Here is a 15,342-nt window from a genome sequence, read left to right on the forward strand (position 1 = left end):
ATTCCGTTAGCTTAGCACTCGATCGTTTAGTATGTTGCTATTGCTTTCTTCATGACTTATACATGTTCCTATGACTATGAGATTATGCAACTCCCGTTTACCGGAGGAACACTTTGTGTGCTACCAAACGTCACAACGTAAATGGGTGATTATAAAGGTGCTCTACAGGTGTCTCCAAAGGTACTTGTTGGGTTGGCGTATTTTGAGATTAGGATTTGTCACTCCAATTGTCGGAGAGGTATCTCTGGGCCCACTCGGTAATGCACATCACTATAAGCCTTGCAAGCATTGTGATTAATGAGTTAGTTGCGGGATGATGTGTTACGGAACGAGTAAAGAGACTTGCCGGTAACGAGATTGAACTAGGTATCGAGATACCGACAATCAAATCTCGGGCAAGTAACATACCGGTGACAAAGGGAACAACGTATGTTGTTATGCGGTCTGACCGATAAAGATCTTCGTAGAATATGTGGGAGCCAATATGGGCATCCAGGTCCCGCTATTGGTTATTGACCGGAGACGTGTCTCGGTCATGTCTACATAGTTCTCGAACCCGTAGGGTCCGCACGCTTAACGTTACGATGATAGTTTTATTGAGTTTTGATGTACCGAAGGAGTTCGGAGTCCCGGATGAGATCGGGGATATGACGAGGAGTCTCGAAATGGTCGAGACGTAAAAATCGATATATTGGACGACTATATTCGGACTTCGGAAAGGTTCCGAGTGATTCGGGTATTTTTCGGAGTACCGGAGAGTTACGGGAATTCGTATTGGGCCTTAATGGGCCATACGGGAAAGGAGAGAAAGGCCTCAAAAGGTGGCCGCACCCCTCCCCATGGTCTGGTCCAAATTGGACTAGGGAAGGGGGGCGCACCCTTCCTTCTTTCTCCTTCCCCCTTCCCTTCTCCTACTCCCACAAGGAAAGGAGGAGTCCTACTCCCGGTGGGAAAGGAGAGTAGGACTCCCCCTATGGCGCGCCTCTCCCCTTGGCCGGCTGCCTCCCCCTTGCTCCTTTATATACGGGGGCAGGGGGGCACCCCAGAGACACAACAATTGATCCTTGAGAACTCTTAGCCGTGTGCGGTGCCCCCCTCCACCATATTACACCTCGATAATACTGTTGCGGAGCTTAGGCGAAGCCCTGCGTCGGTGGAACATCATCATCGTCACCACGCCGTCGTGCTGACGTAACTCTCCCTCAACACTCGGCTGGATCGGAGTTCGAGGGACGTCATCGAGCTGAACGTGTGTAGAACTCGGAGGTGCCGTACGTTCGGTACTTGATCGGTCGGATCGTGAAGACGTACGACTACATCAACCGCGTTGTGATAACGCTTCCGCTATCGGTCTACGAGGGTACGTGGACAATACTCTCCCCTCTCGTTGCTATGCATCACCGTGATCTTGCGTGTGCGTAGGAATTTTTTTGAAATTACTACGTTCCCCAACAAATGGTTACCCATTACCCGCGTACCGTGTGGGTAAAAACTCTATTAAAGTAAAGGTATGGGACACAAATTTACCCATGGGTACTTAAATAAAAAATATCATACCCATCGGATAAAGAGGGTACGGATATGGGATCGTATAACCCATGCCCTCGTATCATGTATCCATCTAAAATGTTGACAAGTGGGTTTACGGTGATAAGCGTTGGTGTACTGTTTTTCTCCTAGTAACCAATCGTTTTTTCCATGGTGTGTGTCCTTCTCCAACCTGACCCAAAAAGATGCATTCTCGAAAAAGACCCAGAAAGATACATGGCACCATTTTTCCTTGTCCATTCTCCCCTTTCTCTGTCCAACCAACCACTATACGAGGAGGACGTATTTGGTGCACGGGAAATTTTCATGTAAACTCTGATCGAGTACATTAACACAATATATATCGCTCGATCGTGTCAAAAAGTTTAAGTTATAAATTCAAGTAAGATCTCGAGAAACAAAAATAACAAATCATACTATGAACGGTAGTTAATTTAAAATGGGCTATGAATGGGGGCTGTGAACACTATAGCAACTGAATTTTTTATTTACGTTTCTTTTGCTATAAGCTCATTCAAGAGTAACCCTATGTTTATATACTTATTTCAGATTTTTTTTTTGAACTTACAATACGGTTTTTCCACGCTCAGTGCACTGGGTGCATATGATACGCTCTGGTTATACAAGAAGAAAAAAGTCGAGCATGTTGACAAGATATATGTTAGTTTTTTTTTGACAATTTTTTCAGAAAGAACCAACTATGTTTCAGAAAAGGTTTGAGATTTAAATTTGATCTACAAAAAGACAAAAACATAACAAAATCCATCAACAGTATTGCGTATTACTCCCTCTCCGTCCGAAAATATTTGTCATCAAAATGGATAAAAAAAGGATGTATCTAGAACTAAAATACATCTAGATACATCCCCTTTTGTTCATTTTGATGACAAGTATTTCCGGACGGAGGGAGTAGTATTTTTCTTTTTGTGACACTATTCCTAGTGCTTAGTTTTTTTTCTTCTCCATGTGTAGTTTGATTTTTTCCCGAGAACGCTAACATACGCAAAAGTTTACATGCACTTTATGAACGGGCACAAAGACATCCTACCCTACGAGCACATTCGAGAGACTGAGCAGACACATCTTGAGAATGTAGAAGTCGCCACGGAGTTTAGGAAAATGTGACCGCTCGTATGCGAAGTTTATGACTTGAACCTGAGTGAACATGTTGTGCTTGAAATACATGGAATTAGAAAAAAGTACTGGTGGGTACTGACTAGCGGTTGTGCTTGTAGCGATAGAATCCGTCTTTTTGGGCCCCTAGGAAGGATGAGAGGGTGTAATCGTCAAATCACGTCTGCATATGCAGATGCAGATCCTCGGTGAAGGGGAAACGACAAGATGGCGGCTCGAGCGGTGGACAGCGACCTCACCTGCTATGCTGGTGAGCTATTCGGTCTATTCTTTCTTGCCTGTCTTTTTCCGACACAGAGCAGTCAGTCCCGTGCTCCTTCGCGCCACCGTCCCCAACCCGCCGCCGGCGACAGAGCATCGATCTCGCCGCCGTACGCCTCGGTCAGCGCTGCTCCCTCCTTCTGTTTCGTCGAGCGGTTTCGCCTCCAACGTCCGTCGCCCGTGCCACCTCGCCGCCGGCGAGCTTCGCGCCGACTACAGGTTCTGCTCCTACTCCTCTGGTATGCCTCATGTGTTCGTGCCGTGCGGCTGCGCCGGTCCCATGCTCTGATTGCCACTCAACCACGCCCAACTAGCTGCTAGTAGTTCAGAGCGAAGACATTTCCTGCTACGCTCTACTACCACTGCTCTGTTTTTCCCTTGTGCCCAAGTCTGTTCATGCTTAGTTGCTTACTGTGGTGGTTAAAATACTCATGTCAGTCTTGGGTTTACCTGCAACATGATGGAATGGAGGAGGGTGTTATGCCGAAAGTTGTAAGATTCGGGGGATGTTTGCTAAAATCTGCTGCTCTGCTCTTTAGTTAGCTCAGATATTCATTTCAATTCATCTGTTTCACCACCTGATTATGCGAATCTACCCATAGCGCAAGTTGTTCAGATGCATGTGTTTGCTAAAACATACTGCTCTTTAGTTCACTGTTTTTGCTATGCTTGTGAGTTATCCTTTTCTTTTAAACGGATTTGTGAGTTATCCTTGATATTTAATGAAAATGTGGATCATTTCAGAAGAGAACCCCATCAGGTCCCATGTCTACAGAATGGGAAGGGGTAGAAGCCAAGAAGCCTCTCTTGGCGGCCGGGAACAACAGGGCTTCTTCAGTTTGGGTGGTGGTCGCTAGCACCACTGTTGCCGTTGCTGGATCCTTTGTGTTCGGCATCTCGGTATGTAACTTGACTTGTTCGAATGCTATCCGTGTCACGATTTTACATTCTCGACTAGAGAATGCGACTAAAGGAGATCCAAGAACAATAATGTGTGACAATTCTTCCATTTACTTAGGTAGACAAGTGCCATACTATTGTTCTAGTTCAAATGTTTCCAAGGTCGGCAACTTAATTGTGACTCCCTATTTTGTAGGTGGGCTACTCTTCGCCATCTCAGGAGGGCATCATGCGGGATCTTCATCTTTCCTTAGCGGAGGTACTCATTTATATAACATTTTTGTTTGTTCATCTTGGTGGTTGTGACCTGCTGAGTCAACTTGACACGTGATCACTGTAAAGCATCTGCTCCTTTAACCACCATGCAGTATTCAGTCTTTGGCTCGATATTAACCATAGGAGCAATGTTGGGCGCTATTGTCAGTGGCACCATAGCAGATCGAGTTGGTCGAAGATGTGTAAGTTCTAATCCCATCTCCATCCTGCTAACTAAGCCAGTTAACAAGCGCGTACCTGCCAAAGTGAATCATTTATGTGCTCCCAAGTCTCAACTAATTGACTTCATCTTCATGTGGATCCTGTCATCCAGGCAATGGCAATATCAGATGTGTTCTGCATTCTTGGATATCTCCTTATAGTCTTTTCTAAGGTCCCCTCCCTCAGTTCTCTATGTATCTCTACTTCAGTGTGCATTTCAGTACCTACTGTAACTTTGAAGGGAATAACACTCCTTAGTTCATCCTGTAATTTGTTTCCTTCTTTTCTGTATATTCTTCTGTAGAACTCTGTGTGGCTTGACCTTGGGAGGCTCTCAATTGGATGTGGAATCGGCCTTCTTTCATATGTGGTGATTATAGCAAACAATTCTATCTTGGTACTTTTTCCAACAAATTTGGTCTGAAAGTTGTGTTACCTGAACAGGTCCCAGTATATATATCAGAGATAACACCCAAGAATCTTAGAGGACGGTTCGCAGCTGTAAACCAGGTTTGTACTCAACCATGGAGATTTCATTACTGGTTGTGTTTGTACACAATTTTATCCTAAGAAGGCAAGTGCATCCATTTCTGCAGCTTATGATATGTTGTGGGGCATCACTCGCGTATGCTCTGGGGACATGTATCACCTGGCGTACCTTGGCAATCGTAGGTACATTAATTTGTTTGGATTTACTTATCTACCATTCATAGAACAATGAGCATACATTTTAAAATGTGTTTGTTGTATGAGGATCCGTCATTGCACCAATTTTAACTGGTATTTGTTGCAATCTAACATATTGGCCTCGAAATGCATGCACTTGTATTTCTTTAGGAAATGGCATGCACTTGTATTTCTTTAGGAAATGGCATGCACTTGTATAAATATAAATGAAGTGCATATTGATATGGTTAGCTATTGCTCTTGTAGGAGTGACGCCATGTTTGCTGCAGCTGGTTGGCCTTCTTGTGATTCCCGAATCTCCTAGGTGGCTGGTAAGTAAGATTTCCTTGTAGTGTTGATACTTGATGAATCTCTTTCTTCCGTCCATTTCCGTTCTCTACATATGAATTACTTGATTAGCCTAGTCAATAGTAGAAAGGTAGAAACACTTCTACATATGTAAATGTATTGAGGCGCCCTCCCGATGCTTGATTCTTTGTGCGAAGAGTAGCTGTACAGTTCTTTTGTTTTCTCCCCTGTTTGCTCTGTTTTTTTGGGTTAGCTCTGTTTTCTGGTTGTAGGCTTAGTGTTTTCAGTTTTTTGCCTCTGGTTTAGATTTCTTTCGCTGTTTTGCCTGTAAGACCCCTGCCATCTCATCTTGGTGTCTTCTTCTAATACAGAACACACACATTTTTATGTGTTTGAGAAAACAAAATATATTAGTACTATGTGGCATTGACAAACTTAACATTCCGTCAAGTTTATATGCAGGGGAGCAGGTGTTGGGTTAACAACAATAAATATTCAGTTTGAGTCTTTCAGACCTAAGTTTAATTTGTGCAGACAAATTGAAAAAAGTGTGAAATCATCTTCTCATATTATCATTTCTGCTCTAAGACCTGTATTCATTAGATGGAGCCTACAGTTTTGCCCCTCTTTAATAGAAAACCCATGCATTTCAGGCTAAGATCGGACACTCAGGTGCACTTGAGGAAGCGTTACAGAAGCTAAGGGGAAAAGAAACTGACATCTCCGAAGAGGCAGCCGATATCAAAGTATAAACTATGCAGTACTTGAGAGTAAAATAGAACACCAACTTAGTCATGCATTGCTAAAATGTCTACCTAATTATATATTGTCAGGATTTCACTGAAAAGCTTCAGCATCTGCCAGAGTCAAAGATGTTGGACCTATTTCAGAAGGATTATATTCATGCTGTCACCGTAAGTATTTTAGTTATGCATTTATGGCTACAAAGGAGATGCTTATGCATAATTTTCTAAGATATCAAGTTTCTTCCAGGTCGGAGTTGGGCTAATGGTCCTTCAACAATTTGGTGGAGTGAATGCAATCTGCTTCTACGCCAGTGAGATATTTGTTTCGGCTGGTAATGAGTTTTAGCAACCTGTTCCCTTAACTTTCTCATCCTTGCTGCTTTTAGTTACTAGGCATATTTTTTACCATGTGTTACTTTTGGGCACTACTACTAACTATCCATGACATGAATCAGGTTTCTCGTCAGGGAACACTGGAATGCTCGCTATGGTTGCGGTTCAGGTATCTTAATTAATCATGGCTCTTATGCAGCTTTTTTGCTTCTCTGTTCTCACTGATTTATGGTGTCCTTGTAGATTCCGATGACGGCACTTGGGGTGCTTCTGTTGGACAAGGCTGGAAGGAGGCCACTTCTGATGGTAAAAAAAGATACACGGGTTTTTGATAGTTGAAAAATGATACAATTAGTAATGAATTCCAAGGATGTTTGTTTCATGCTGCAATGCCCCAGGTCTCTGCAGCTGGGACATGCCTGGGTTGCCTACTAGTTGGCCTGTCATTCTTGTCCAAGGTTTGAATTTTCTGAAACTGATATCATCCTCGTAAGAAGGCGACACATGTGCTATTATATAATTTACCCATTTTTGAACAGGAGCATCATTGGGCGAAGGACCTCAACGTCGCGTTGGCATTGACAGGGATTCTGGTATGTACCGCATCTTAGTTTTAACTTCTTTTTGAGCAATGCTGCCAGATGTCTACTCATTGTAAACATCGCTGTTGCTTTGGAAACCAGATCTTCAGTGGATCTTTCTCACTGGGCATGGGAGGAATTCCATGGGTTATAATGTCAGAGGTGCCTTTTCTGCCGTTAACAAACCATTAAAAGAATTATTACTGTGCCCCAATGTATACTCACGGTATGAATGAATTTGACCACAATCCATCCCTGGACATGCAGATCTTCCCCATACACATGAAAGGGTCAGCAGGAAGCCTGGTGACCTTGGTGAGCTGGCTCGGCTCGTGGATCGTCTCGTATGCCTTCAACTTCCTCCTGCTGTGGAGCTCCTACGGTAAATACATTTGTAGCATAGAAAATGGACCTTCTGATCAAAACTATAGTTCCGGTTGACCAGAAGCTTTGCTGATGTTTTTGTTTTGTTTTGCCTGTACACCATCGACGGATTAATTTCAGGTACATTTTTCATGTTCGCGAGCATTTGCGGTCTGACTGTTGTATTTGTGGAGCGGCTGGTACCAGAGACTAAAGGAAGGACCCTGGAGGAGATTCAAGCGTCCATGAACTCGTCATTGGCGCCAGTTTCTTCTGGAATTAACCGAGCTGCGTAAATTAGTTACTCCCTCTATTCCATAATTATTGTCGTGGTTTTAGTTCAAATTTGAATTACATGGCTTGGTTTCCCTTTTTGTGTTACGTTTCAGTATGTATCTGGGATATTGTGACTAGTGTGCTCTACAAATATATGGCGTCGTTACTTCTCAGACGACTGACAAATAACCTACAAAGAACATAGGTTTTTTGCGGGGTGGTTTGATCTCTACTTGTATCCCAATAAATTAGCCGAGCGAGCTTGATAAGGCTAGACTAAATGCCTAGCATGGATCTTGTAAACTGTGCAATAGTTAATCAAGATACAGAGGCCGCGGTATTATTGCTATTTCTCTTTCCGGAGAAAATAAGCTTTGGTTACTTTTGTCAAGCCATGCTTGCGCCTACTTCAGATCTCTCGAACTTACCATCTTTTGGCGATAATTTTTTGTTCTTGTAACATACTTGGGCTTACTGCATTGTTATGTTAGGAACATTGATTTTCTTTGTAACCGAGCTTTGTGTCTTCGTGAGCTAGAGCTTCTTACTGAGCCTGGGCTGAGCCCACTAGAACTCGGTCAAGCTTAATTAGTTTGTTGACAGCCTGACCTTGTCGCTACCATGTCGCGTCGGTTCGACCATTCCTTGTCGGAATCGGGAAAGCGAGACATTGTGGCATCTTCTACCCGGCGAGGTATCTAACTTGATGAGAAAATAGACCAAATCTTACATTCATAGTTTACCACGTGGTATACCCAAAGTAAAACATATAGAACATACTCACACATCATTGCACGCTTCACCCTATCCAACATCATGATATACAACACACAGACACATCAGAGTGGCTCATTGGAAATCCAACGCGTAAGCATTGCGAGGCATCTCTCAGGTTGGTACGACGGTGCAGTGTGTCCACCACCCTGTAAGCGTGATAATTGGTCAATGAGAACTGTCCAAATTAAATTGTGACCCATGATAAGCATGAATCTCATCAAGAGACATGTACATTCCATATTTCCAAGAGAGTCTCCTAAGTGAAGGCAGAGATAGATATCTTGTTACCTTTACGGTGGCGAACGTCATGTTATTTGTATATGCTATTGTGAATCTGCATATTTGTTATATTTCACATTGTAAGTGGAATTATCCAATGCAGTTTACATACGTGAACAATATAGGAATCAACATGAAGAATCCAATTAATCAAGCGGTATTTAAATATAAATTCTCACCCAGCGGATTGTCCATCGAGATGCCAAGCCCTCCATTCATCCATAATGGGGAAGTTGAGAGATCTTACCCAAGACTGTGTACCCAAAAATGGTACAACAGCATCATGGTCTCCACTGTAGAAGAAAGAGAGGTGAGCAGTTGGAAAACTATACTCCCTCCATTTCAAAATATAGTTTGTATTTTCGAAATTCAGGCTTTATAAAACTTGACAAAGTTTAGAGAGAGAGAGATATACACATCTACAATACCAAATAGATATCATTAGAAACGTTGCAAAACATACTTTTATATTATATTTGGTAGTATAATGTTGATATTTTGTCTATAAAATTGGTCAACCTTTACAAGATTTGTCTTTAAAAAAAATCCATATGCACAATATTTTGGAGTGGAGATAGTATTCAACTCAATAGTTTCTGATTTACGACTGACCATCTTTTGTCCCGTTGTTGCACATTCAAATATAGTTAAAATACAGCCCTACAACCACATGATAATTGTTGTAAGCTATCTAAATTTGTTTTTATGTAATAGTAATTACCTATATACCAAGGCACGATAACCTTTTGACGTAATATTACGATGGTACTTTATACTGCTCTCAATGTCATGGGTGAAAGGTAGGTCTTTTTCATGGCACCTCACCCATTCGCCCATGCTCCCCTAAGTTGTTGGCGCATAGTGATACAAAAGTAGATTGTTAAACATCAGGTGCCAATAGCAAGAGTTAAATATCTTCTCGAGCAGAGATAGTAATCTAACCGCCTTTATTCCAAGGTTTTCCCGTGTGATGTTGTTGTTAGCCCAAACATATGCCAGGTAGGTAATATAGCCCTGTAGATGGGAGAAAAATAGGAAGTTGGTTGGGAAATAACTTTTGATGACTCACAACATCTTAGTAAGTGGAATAACTAATCTGCATAGCTGCGTTGGCTTTTGTCAGCACTGTAATGCCTGGTATATGTATGAAATATTGTGTAGTGATGTTGTATATGCGTGTGAGATTCTGGTAGTGCAGCGGGCCTGCTTCTACTGCAATTTTGGGTGTATGGCTGGTTGAAATTAAGCACTTTGCCCTTCCTGCCCAAACATCCGACACAGAAATTTATACCTTGTGGGATCTAATATATAACAAACGGGCTAATTTAGTTCTTGCTCATCAAGGATATGGACCTATGTTCTGAGATGTTTGGTGGTTATAGGGTCATCGCAGTCAGACTTTTCTCCCATTGGGTGGTAAAAAAAATTGTAAGGGGTGAGATTTTCCATCCAATGATAGTTCATTGTGTAGCTTAGAACCAACCAGCAAAGTAAGGCAAAGCTTTATTGCACTCATCCAATATCACGGCATAAAAACAAGTCAGCCGCATGCACAAACAATCTATCGACCTGCCCGAGTATGAGTTTGATTGTGTGCACATATTAATATGGTATCCGTACTAATAACGTGGTAATATATACTCTTGTGGGTACAAAATTTACAGACAATCAATTCGTTTAAAAACCATGTACAGTAAATCATGGGTATTTTCACATTTTGTTAGACCTATATCTGCTCAGACTTTTTGCATTATTAGTAGTCATTTGCAATATATATTTTTCTCTTGTTCCCAACGTTTTAAAAAATGCACCTTCAAATTTATTTTAGCATACTAATTGTTATTCGTCGTGATATCACTTATTCAGTAAAGGAGTTAATAAAGATGGACTTACATGGCAATCCACTTGAGGCCGAGGTGGTGGATGTTTCAGTGCTCCAGTTTCTTGTTGGAGGATCCTGCCATATGTAGTCTCATTGTTTGGTGTGGGAGACAGATAATTGCACTTTTTATACAAAATTTGGGAGTCATAAATTTCTTCAAGCAACTGCAGGGAAACATAAAAAAGAATCATGCATATATTCAATCTATTGTGATATTGTGATAGAAAAAGAATTGTAGAAACTCATCAATCTATGTTTATAATATATACATGATTACGAATTTGGCAGCCAACAACGTGCACATGGACAGCTTTGATAGATTAGGATGGAAGTCGTATGTAAGCAAAATAGTTATGATAGATTAGGACAGTGATAGATTAGGATGGAAGTCTTATGTAATCAAATATGCTAATGATAGATTAGGATGGTGACATATGAGGATGAAAGTCGTATGTAATCAAACATAGTTATGATAGATTAGGATAGTGACATATTAGGATGGAAGTCGTATGTAGACATATAGTCTTTAAATGGAGCCTTTTTGATAGGCCAACGAAGATACTAGATCAAGATATATTAGACGTAAAAATTCTTTGAAAATGAGGAATTGAGAAGGAGATACGATGGAAGGTTCATCTTCTTAGTATGTAGAAAAATATACAAATAAAATGTGTATTGCTATAGGTTTCCAAATTTACTTGAGCAATCAAATTGATCAGCACCGTTAATCGTATGTTGAGTGACTTGTATGCTTACCGCCTTGAACCTGTCCATAGCTTGAGCGCAGATAACATTCTTGGGGTTGTCATAAGGTTCCCCATGGCAGTGCTCCATTATTGTCTTATATCAGATCGATTGATCACATGCAAGCACATGGAAACTGAATTAACTAACTAATTAACCTCATACGGGGAATAATCTAAGCTTTATATTAGTAGTTAACTGCAGGTCAGCGCATATGTGATTGAGCAAGTTGGGAGCTTGTGTAACTAATCACCTCATACAACTGATCGGAAATGACTCCTACTCCATGAAGATATGGCACTCTAGAATCCATATCAATGGCCTCACCAGTAATCGGGTTGCCTACCAGATAGCCCTGAGAATATATGTTTTTGTCATAACATATAAGCTAGCTGTGGCCAGACTAATTTTGATTTTCGCATTTAACATCAGTACAATAATTGTGATATATGTGTATACATAGTGTGTGAATGAATTTTAGAGTACTTACCTTGAGATTAATTGTCGGCTTCAGTCCCGCTTCAATATCTAAAAACAGACAAATATATTGCTTAGGTGTGATGGATAGACGTACTATATCCACCTGTCCAAAGTAAACACCTTGAACTTTCTTTCAAGTGAATGTGAAAAAAAAAACCAAGTTATAGATGCTAGTAATAATGCAGCACCTTCTGAGATCTTCTGCGCGACGTTTGGTACGATCTTTCCGGCGTACGAGTCTCCCCCGACATAGAAATGATTTGAGAGGAAATCTGGATGCTCGGTGAACCACTTATCCAAAGATGAAGAAATGTTTTTTATCAGAAAATTATGTTGACGATGATAACAAAATTAGTATATACTCCCTCCGTCCGGAAATACTTATCCGATGAATGGATGTATCCAGATATATTTTAGTTCTATATACATCCATTTGTATCGATTTCTACGACAAGTATTCCTGAACGGAGGGAGTACTCTGCATCGCAAATCAATGTATAGCAAGCAGCTTCAGTTGAATTATTGCTACGTATTACCTTGGTGAGGAACGTTTTGAGCTGCAGCGAAGAGGAGACCTCTCCGACGTCGTACCCTCTGGGGTCCCGGGAGAAGGAGAAGCCGGCGCCGACGGGCGAGTCGACAAAGAGGACGCTCGCGGCCTTGGTCCAGGAGTAGGGGTGGTAGTGCAGCCGCGGCACGGTCCCGGACGCGCCGTCGTAGGGCTCGATCACGAACCTCAGCGGGCCCATCTCGAAGAGCACAGCGCTGAGCACGCTGCAGCGGTCACCGCCGGTGAGCCAGAGGATGACCGGGTCGCGCCGCGGGTCGCCCTCCGACTCGATGAAGTAGTAGAAGAGCTCCGAGCCGTGCTCCTCGTCCACCGTCACGTATCTGCCGACGATCGATAAGAAATGGGAGTACGTTAGCTATGCAGCTGGCTGCAGGTAAATTGGTGCAGTTTCAATGGACCCAAGAGTTGGTGCAGTGGTACGGTGGTACCCGGTCACAAGGCGGAACGGGAGGGCGCCGTCGAAGCCCGGCAGGCTGGTGACCAGCGTCGGGGCCGCCTCGCCGGAGACGATGATGAAGCTGAGGAGGAGGAGGAGCCGGGACAGCAGTTGCGCCTCCATGGTTTGTCCGGTTACCCGTTGAATTTCTGCCGGGCTGCCGTGCTCGACCGGACGTAACTGATAAAGAAGTGAGACGGCGTGCTGTCATGTCATGTGCCTATAGTTTACTGTCTCCTACCTGCCGCAGGTGTATACAATGGGACTTGCTATTTGACTATTTGTAGGTCGCCTGAAAAAAAGGTTTGGACTCGGTCTTTTTTTCCGCCGTTGGATTTAGCGGTTGGTGTCTGCCTTATGGGATGAGTCCTGGAAAAAAAACGCCCCCTCCCTCCCTCGTCACGGGGAGGAACCCTAAACCGCAGGCGCCAGAGGGCATGGCTGGGCGAAACCTGGCCGGCAGCCGTGGGGCCTTCTCGTCTCCCACTCGTGGATTTGGCACGAGCCGGGGGCTGCTTAGCCGGGATGCGGCGGTAGCTCAGGGTGCAGAGGCGTGATAGGTGCCGGTGCGACGGGATGGCGGTGGTGGGGCGGGCTGCAGGCTGTGATAGCCACATATGCTCACCAACAAAGTGATGGGGACTGGGGGTGGCTTGGGCCACAGGCGTCCGCCTCTGTCGTGGTGGTGTCGACCGGTAGAGGTGGCAGCATGGTGGTGGTGGTGCATGTCCCAGTGCCAGTTGGGTTCGGTCCAGCGGATTTATGTGACATTGAACAGGTGGTTTGGGCTCTCCACCACATGAGTGTTGACTTTGATGCTGCGACCGGATGGCGGCCCACAATTGATGGTGGTGGAGGTTGACCCGTCATGGGGGCCGGAGGAGGCGTTAACTTGCACAGATGAGGCTTCCCCCTGGTTCAAGATCTGGAATGGCCATATATGATGGGGAGTTGGTCGATGCCCCCCCCCCCCTCGATGGTGCTTGATGGCAGTTGGCCGGCGGCAGGCCTAGTCGCTAATACAAGGGGGAGGTGCGGCCCCCTGTGCAAGGCTGGATTCCCCTGTGCGTTCCTCGGTGCATCTAGGTCGCCCATTTGGTTCACCGGCTTTGGCCTCTCTTCGCTCTTCCATCGTGGAGTCTCATGGGTCGATGGGAGTTGCTTGCTTCCCTTCCAGTGGGCAGCGTCAGTGCACTTTGTCGTCGGTGTGAGGTTCAACACAGGATGTCGGGTGGCGGCCCCGGATGGTAGGCTACCAGGGAGTCTTTTCAGCAGGCTCCATGATGGTGGTCGTGGCTTTGCTTCTTGGTTGTGTGGGCAACGAGTGGATGGATAAAAGACCATTGTGGATCTCTCTCCAGCAGGCTGGGCTCTATGTGAAAATCTTGGTCTGTTGGACTCGGCAATGACGACTCTTTGAGTCATGACCCTCCTAGGGGTGTTGTCATGGAGCTTATGCTCCGATGGTCTGGCTGTGGCGGTGGATTCATGCTACCGTGTGCTCTTGTCCACCTGTATGGTTTTCTTTTGACGTTTCTTTGTTTGAGGGCTTCCTCACCACCTTGTATTATTCGAGCGTTGGATGCATTGGCTCCAAATGGACGGCAAGCTACCGATTCGATGAATGGCTAGGATCGGGCGTACGACTGGACGGATTTCCCTTTTGTTTTGTAGAACTTCCCTTTTTAACATAATGAACGATAATAATAATGATATGATGTTGAATGAATGAAAAGCTCTTGAAAGCAATACATGAACTTATATAAATAAATGAGTGCATCAATGGGAGAAAATGTTTGAGGCAACTGTCTAATCGGTAATGAAGTGGTTGTTTTTTCGGGTTCATGGATAAATTCCGAAATAATGCAAAATATGCATCTCCATATTGTACCTACATTTTTTCTCCAATCTCTCAATAATATAGGCAGACAAGGCATTGAGTATATGTGACTTTGTGATCCACCATAAGTGAAGTTCTTTTATTTTACTAGGATGAAACTAAGCTTACCAATCCTGCAATACCCATGACTAACATGCTACTAGTGATTGATTTTTCGACACTTCTGCTGCAAATATTTAAGGTATGAACTCAAAAATCTAAAAATAGTTTTAACATTCTAGGGTATAAATACTCACATACTCCCTCCGTCCTTAAAAGAGTGCACTTCCATCTTTGTTGGAAAGTCAAACTATTTTATGTTTGACCATATTTATACAATAATAGACCAACATTGATGCCATCAATTTAGTAGCATTGGATGCATGATAAAATATATTTTTGTTATATACCTATTTGGTTTCATAAGCATTGACATATTTTTTGCACAAACTCAGTCAAACTTTGAGATAGTTTGACCCTCCTGCAAAGTTTAAAGTACACTCTTTCAAAGACGGAGGGAGTATGCCATGAATCAAAGACTTGGGAAATAATAGTGCGGGTCGGGAGTAATGTATTTCTAACCGATAAATCGCGTGTGTACATGCAGCCACGCGAGGTCGTTATCAGAACCACTCGTGCCCACACGATTCATTCTACTACAATACGTCGTTGCCGTATAATCTTTTCCTGGTCCGCGTAC

At 43.4% G+C, this 15,342-nt stretch overlaps 2 protein-coding genes across 2 annotated transcripts; one reads left to right on the plus strand and one right to left on the minus strand.

The window, feature by feature from the left end:
• Positions 1-2,852: 2,852 nt before the first annotated feature.
• On the plus strand, positions 2,853-7,888 carry LOC123172258 (sugar transporter ERD6-like 5). The gene is made up of 19 exons (XM_044589258.1): positions 2,853-3,162; positions 3,688-3,843; positions 4,040-4,102; positions 4,212-4,301; positions 4,433-4,492; positions 4,625-4,690; positions 4,765-4,830; positions 4,917-4,992; positions 5,254-5,318; positions 5,949-6,041; positions 6,129-6,209; positions 6,289-6,373; positions 6,497-6,543; positions 6,618-6,680; positions 6,773-6,832; positions 6,914-6,967; positions 7,058-7,117; positions 7,223-7,337; positions 7,460-7,888. Exons 1-19 carry the CDS (start codon positions 2,890-2,892, stop codon positions 7,612-7,614), a joined length of 1,728 nt encoding a protein of 575 aa, XP_044445193.1. The 5' UTR covers positions 2,853-2,889; the 3' UTR covers positions 7,615-7,888.
• A 386-nt stretch (positions 7,889-8,274) lies between these two features.
• LOC123172256 (serine carboxypeptidase-like 11) lies at positions 8,275-12,923 on the minus strand. Its single transcript, XM_044589257.1, has 12 exons — positions 12,756-12,923; positions 12,293-12,647; positions 11,945-12,047; positions 11,767-11,804; positions 11,530-11,631; positions 11,289-11,372; positions 10,544-10,696; positions 9,593-9,664; positions 9,372-9,493; positions 8,830-8,943; positions 8,660-8,705; positions 8,275-8,517 (listed from the first exon to the last, which is right to left on the minus strand). Exons 1-12 carry the CDS (start codon positions 12,884-12,886, stop codon positions 8,434-8,436), a joined length of 1,404 nt encoding a protein of 467 aa, XP_044445192.1. The 5' UTR covers positions 12,887-12,923; the 3' UTR covers positions 8,275-8,433.
• Positions 12,924-15,342: the final 2,419 nt, after the last annotated feature.

This window comes from Triticum aestivum, unplaced genomic scaffold (assembly GCF_018294505.1).
Source record: "Triticum aestivum cultivar Chinese Spring unplaced genomic scaffold, IWGSC CS RefSeq v2.1 scaffold69151, whole genome shotgun sequence".
NCBI classification, from domain to species: Eukaryota; Viridiplantae; Streptophyta; class Magnoliopsida; order Poales; family Poaceae; genus Triticum; species Triticum aestivum.